Source organism: Mesoplodon bidens, assembly GCF_964165515.1.
Source record: "Mesoplodon bidens genome assembly, chromosome: 18".
Lineage (NCBI taxonomy): Eukaryota > Metazoa > Chordata > Mammalia > Artiodactyla > Ziphiidae > Mesoplodon > Mesoplodon bidens.
Window position 1 is genome coordinate 3,343,378 of NC_138175.1, and position 6,645 is coordinate 3,350,022.

Sequence of the window (6,645 nt, forward strand, 5' to 3'; positions counted from 1 at the left end):
GGACCAGGGCCCTCAGGAGCTAAGTCCAGACTCTGCCCACCCAAGAGGCTCTCAGGTTAGGGTCTAGAACCACCTTCTCCTGGAAGCTTGCCAGACGGGAAAATCCAATCTGTGAGAATGCCAGATGCAGCCGCCGGTATTGTCCCAGACATCCTGGTCTTGGCCCTTGGACATCAACAGTGTGGTCCGGGCAGCTGCCACCAACTGGCCCCAGAGGCAGGACCCTCCACCGTGCTGGCCGTGCTCTGTTCGCCTCGGTCCCACCCTGGTGCATTCTCTACCCCTCTCTGCCCCCGGCAGGCTGAGAGCCCTGTGGACTGCATCACCTGGGCTCCCTGTGGGCTGGACTCCTGGTGGGGTTTAGCCGATCAGAGGCATCAGCATGAGGCTGGAAGGCAGAAGAGGAGAGAAGTCGGGTCACTCCCCTCGGCTCCTGCCAGCGCCAGCACTGCGGTCACATCTACGCTCACTCCACCTACTCCCCTGTAAGTAGTCCCTCCAACCAGGTCTTTGCCAGTGGTTCATCTAAGTAGGTTTCTGTTTCCTGCTGGAACCCTGATTCACGCTCATGGGAAGAGGAGGTTGGGACTGAATCTTTGCCCCAGTGCCTACCCTTTGCCCTCCCCTATCACTGCCAGGGTTAATAGAGACACCTGAGTTGATAATGTTCCCCCCCCCATCCCCAGTACGTAGGATAGGCCCTCCCACCTCCCTCTCTCCAGCCACCTTCCAGGGGAAGAAGTGAATTTTCCACTTGGTCTCATCTGCCCACCACAGTGTACACCCTGGGTTTGAATCCACATCTGGCCTGTGAGCCATTTGTGTGGTTTGCCCTGGGCAGTTGGCAACTGGACGCCACTGGAAGAGACAGACCCTCCCAGTTGGGCCCAGGCTGCACCACTCCCTATGGACCCCTCTAGGTCACTGTACAATCTATGGGATCTGTCTGACCCTGCAGAACCCCGAGTCTGGGGCCTCTGGATAAAGACAAGTGTAGACGAGAACTTGACACTTGGCTATTCAGGCATAAAAACTGCTTGAAATGTGGATAAAAAGAATTTTACTTTTCCAACAAACTCATGTTCTTCAATTTTAATAATAAACTTGGTTTATTATCATGTGTATTTTTGACTCTATAAAACAACCCCTGCTTCATGGAAGCAACACCCCAGCCACCATGAAGATGGGAAGTACACCGAGTCGTGGCTCTCACGTGGGTGCAGCCCGGGTGGATGGGCTCTGGCCTTCAGCTGTAACAATAACATCACATGTGGCTAATTCATTAAGCCACACATGCATAGACACTGACCACTCTTCATGAAATGGTAGAGACCACGGGGTGGGCCTCTTTCCAGAGAGATGCGGCTGTATTGGAAAATGGCAAAACACATCCTGTTCCAATTCTGAAAAACCTTATGGGGCATGTGAGACCCAGGAGGCCATCAGCTTCCACAAGAGCCAGGTAATATCCACAAGCAGACAAAGCACAAGGCCTCTGTGAAGCCCCTTGCAAAAGGTGTGAGGGTAAAGGTCTCAGGTGGGTATGTCTTCCAAGATTCTTTTGTAAAGTCCTTGTTAGTTTCACTATGATAGTGCAAAAAACTAAATTATTTCTTGTTCAAATTATATAGAAAAAATCTTTCCCAAAGTACCAATACTTGCATAAATCTAAAGGAATTCAGCACTTGATTCGAGTGTATCTGTCCCAGCTATGCAATGAAGGTGAATTTCTGACCATTTGTGTGTGTAGAACATATATACACACATGCATGTATGTATATACATACACACATACATGTATACATATATGTACACATACACATTTGTCACTGTACCTACACCTGCCATATCCCCTATTATGATCAGTGTACTCATAAGTGTGTGTGTGTGTGTGTGTGTGATCAAGGCTTAAACCAAAGATCATCTACAGGAAACAGAATCTGTTCCCTTTGTTTAGATGAGAATACTGAGGTATACTTCAGATTGCCAAAGAACAGAACGATTTGGTTGCTTCTAGTTTACTTGAAATCCAGGTGCTTTTGTTTTTATTGAGAGTAGAAACCTTTCCTTGCTCTCATTGATCCATAATTTGGAGCACATGACTAAAACTGGAACATTAGAACAGCTGTTTGGATTGCTAAGTGCCAAAGCCCCGCTTTCTCTTCAGTAGGAAGGAATACACATGGAATTGTATAGAATCCATAGAAATGACCCCACTGTCCGTTTCTCTTTGCTTTCCTAAACCAGATCAATGTGGGGATTAGGTAACAGAATTCCTCTTTATGTATGTATAAACACCCTTACAAAGTGATACATACTCCTGCCTTTTTTTTCTTTGCCATAAAAATAATGTCTGTACTGTACTTTTTGGAACTGTAACTCTAAGATACCATCCTTTTAAAATGACAGTATTCGATTATTTGCTTCTCCAGAAAACAGCCATCATAAATTAACAAAACACACAAGATCTCAAATCAAACATAAAAAGAAAACATTAAAAACATATCCTACACAGCAGAATCTTCATCTTATTGCTGACATTCAGGCAGCATCCACCAGTCCTGGGGTTTTCAGCTCCGACCCTCCAGTCCATGTTTGTGTACCCTCCCTCGGAAGCCAGAGCCTCCAGAGACACTGTTGGGGTTCCGAGGTATAATCCTAGGCTCCCCTTTCTTATTACACTGTTTGTTTATCCCCCCGCCCCAGTAATCCATTGAACCAGTCACTGAGAGGTTAATGAAAAAACAACTTTATTCACAGAGGCTGAGACTTCGGGATAACAAAATATCGAATGACGGCCCTTCCACCACATTTTAAGTTAATCACAGTGATCCTGGATCTCAACAATAGGATCCCATCAAAGTTCTACACATCAAGGACCCTGAAGCTCGCCCCCCAAAGTGTTCCCACCAGCCCGGGCAGAAAGCGGTCATGGATGCATGTGTGGGTCGGTAGCACACGCCTCCAGGATGAATTCTCAGTAAGTAAGCTCTGTGCCTACTAGTTATTAAATTATTCTGCCTGTCCAAAATATCCAACGTATTAACCAACAGGCTCTCCTGATGTAAAGTTTGTGTTCATTTGTATATGTCCTGGAAACTGCTATAAAATTCAGAGACTGTCTCCACCTCCCTCCAAGAACTCATGGCTTATTGTGCTTTTCCCACATCAGATAAAATTAAAGTAACTTGGAGGTTCAGGAAATCAAGTTTCAGAACCACCAAAACAACCCAAGGAGAGATACCATAAGAGGTTAGATGCATTTCCCAAAAGTTCCAACTGTACCGGGCTGTGAAAATCTCAATTTTCATAACCAGATCTTTGTCTCAGCCCCCTGCCTTCCCTCCCACCCCTCACACCAGACTTCCAGTCACCTCCATAGGTGTTTATTTAGCTGCAGCCTCTGGGCCTGCCTGGTTGGGGCTTAGAGGGAGGAGCCAGTTGCTGTCCGCTGGGAAGCCTCCCACCAAGCCTCCTGTTCCTTGGGGTCCAGAGAGCCGCCTCCACAGACACCAGTGGGCTCCCTTACTCTTCCTGGCACTAACCCATCTCTCCCTCTACTTGCTTTCCATGTGTTTGTTTCACCCAACTCTTTTGATTAAAAGTAGTCCTTCACTACACAATTCTGGAAAAGGTTGCAACAGTCAAGCCTAGATATTGAAAAAAACACGGAAATGGAAAATCTTCCGCTGTCTTAGACATCTTCCCTCCCCCTCACACACTTCCGGCGTCTCCAGAAATCTTTCGACCCCTTAAACAAAAAAGCAAAGAGATAGGAGGATGGCTATTGCTGGTAACATGTGTTGGAGAACATGTGTAATGATTAACAAGCTATCATAATGCAACAAAATGCTAAATTATATAGAGTGCACTTTCTTAATAGAAGTTGTTAATACAGACGTTTTCAGAGGGCAATCCTTACAGTAAAAAGAATCAAGCATTTTAGCCAAAGAATATAGCATGTTCCTTTTACTATCTAGAAAGGAAAAGAGAAAAATTCTCCCTGGACTTCAGGGACAAACCTAGCTGTGAACACCCATCACTCCAACGAGCTCAAAGCCAAGGCCTGGGCCACAGTGACAGCCGAGCTGGTGATGGTCAGACCGTGGCTCTCAGATAGAAAGGACCACACTGCGGCCACGTATCTGCCCTCGGGTTGTCTGGGCCCTCCCGTTCCCCAGACACGCAGGGCCTGTCTGGGTAGCCAGTGGGACTGACCTAAGGTCAAGGAATTGTCCTGCTCCCGCAGTAGGAGGTCTGAGATGCCCAAGTCCCAGCGTGGGCAGTGTCTTTTAAATCTCCAAAGCTGCTCCGGGTTCTGGGAAGGTCCGCCTTGCAGGAGGCAGGGGAGTGTGCCCATCCCTGCGCAGAGGTTGCTAATACTTCCCAGGGGTCGGCGGAGGAAATCATTTTTTAAAAGACGCGCGACTTCTTTCTCCAGCGGTGGGAGTCCTGGTTGCTCACAAGAAGCTCAGACCAGGGCAGGGGAAAGATCAGGCACTGTTTGCTTTACTGGAAATGAAGCACCGTGTCGGGGAGCTGCAGAGGGAAATAGGAGAGGAATGGGATCCCGAGCTGGTAAAAGCCGCCCTGGACGTGCGGGTCGAGCATCAGGGAAGCGTTGAAAGGTGGACGGAGGCCGGAGGAGGTGGCCAGAAGCGAGGCGCCCAGACAGCCGCCGGGCCCCTGCTTGGCGCCCCCCAGGAGCTCGCCCCCTCCAGCCGGCTTTTGCCCCTGCCGTCCCGCCAGGATGCTGTCTATGCTGAAGCTCTTGGACTTTTCCGAGCTCTTCGGAGAACTGCGGGAGGCGGGGCGCGGAGGGGACCGCGAGCCATCCACCGTGCGAGCGGGCTGGCTGGCGGCCACGGCCGCTGCGCCCTGGAGCGCGTCGCCTGCGTCCCCAGAGGGCGACGCGGGCCTGGGCCAGTGGAGGGACGCCGGAGGAGAGGAGCCTTCCCGGAGGGGCGAGGGGCGCGTAGGCGCTCCCTCGTGGATGGGGGTCGCGGGGCGGGGGCGCGCTCCCCCTCTCCCCACCTCCGGCTGCGCTTCTGCGCCGCGCTCCTGCAGCTGGGCGCGGCCCCGCTTGGCCTCCGGGGCTCCGGGGCCCGGCTTGGGCTTCCTCTTCCGGCGCCGGTAGTTGCCATTTTCGAACATATCCAGGCAGCGAGGGTCCAGCGTCCAGTAGCTGCCCTTGCCGGGCCGTCCTTTCTCGCGGGGCACCTTGACGAAGCAGTCGTTGAGCGAGAGGTTGTGGCGGATGCTGTTCTGCCAGCCCTGTCGGTTATCCTGGTAGAAAGGGAAGCGGTCCATGATGAACTGGTAGATGCCGTTGAGTGTGACCCTCTGCTCAGGCGCATCCTGGATCGCCATGGCTATGAGCGCGATGTAGCTGTAGGGCGGCTTCTGGGGGGGCTCCACCCGGCCCGAGGCCGCCAGAGCGGCCGCGGGGGCGAAGGCCAGAGGCAGCCCGGGTCTCTCGGGGCCGTACAGATAGAGCATGGGAGCGGCGGCCAGAGCAGGCAACCGGGGGCTGAAGAGGTGGCTCATGGCGAGCGGGCGCCCGCGCTGCGCTCCGGCGTCGCAGGCGACCCAGGCGGCTTAGGGACTGTGCCCCGCGCCGCAAGGGCCCTCCAGGGGAGCCCGCCCTGCGCCTGCCTCCCGCTCTGCCGCTCTCCCCGGCGGCTCAGGGCTCTGTCCTTTCTTCATGGCTTTAAAAATGTTAAATAATTGTTGTCAGTTTGCTATTATATGTTGACTTAGCGCTGGAAAATAAATTGTCTATGATAAACAGTCGCTGTGTTCTCAGCCCACCCACATTAATTAAAATTTCATTGCTGAAAAACTCCAAGCTTTTCCCTCCACGTGTCTTTTTGATACCAGCCAATCGGTTTCGGGGTTATTCCTTCATTTGTTTATAGAATTAGTCTGTTGATAAGTCCGCCCACCCAAGTTGAATCAAGCTGTGTTTATTTGGAAAAATTTCCGGGCACCCAATATATAAACGCACTGATCTGATGTTTGAAATATCACGTCCACCCCTTGACGCTGTAAGCACACACAGTCAGCGAGGCAGGATGTGGATCGCGGTGGCTCAGAGCGGGGTCTGCCAGGCCAGGAAGGAGAGGTGGGGGTGGGAGGGGCGCAGGGGTGAGTTTTACCTCTGGCCTGGGGGAGCCCCGAAATCCCATGGCCTCCCACAAACGATCTTTTCTTCTCCCAGGCTTAGTAGGAAATGTAAGAGATGACACAGTCTCATAAAATGCCTTCTGAGGTCTCTAAGAGCTCTTAGATATTTTGGCGGGGGAGAGGAGATAGATGGGAGTCTGATTAGAAGAAGATGCAGCCCTCCTTGGAGAGATCCTTGGGATGCCGCAGAGGAGCTGGGAGTGGAGGCATACTCCCTGGGGGCCTAGCATCCCAAAAGGAGCAAGCCTCGGGGCTCCCTGGGGACCTGGGGAAGAGGACTCCAGGAGCCCAGTTTCTCCCGAAGCCAGTGGCACAGGGCACTGAGAGTTGGAGAGGGCGTGCAGTACCGGGTCCGTAGCTTGGTTGGGGAGGTTTCAAAATAAACCCTTTTGGAGGGTTGAGGGGGAGAGACTGAGGTCTTTCTGATGGGTCTGAGATTGCAAGGAGGAACACCATAAA

General features: G+C 51.8%; 1 protein-coding gene across 1 annotated transcript; it reads right to left on the reverse strand.

Annotated features, from left to right (window-relative positions):
• Positions 1-2,733: 2,733 nt before the first annotated feature.
• Positions 2,734-5,977, reverse strand: FOXL1 (forkhead box L1). Its single transcript, XM_081216430.1, has one exon. It carries the CDS (start codon positions 5,545-5,547, stop codon positions 4,510-4,512), a length of 1,038 nt encoding a protein of 345 aa, XP_081072556.1. The 5' UTR covers positions 5,548-5,977; the 3' UTR covers positions 2,734-4,509.
• Between the last annotated feature and the right edge of the window lie 668 nt (positions 5,978-6,645).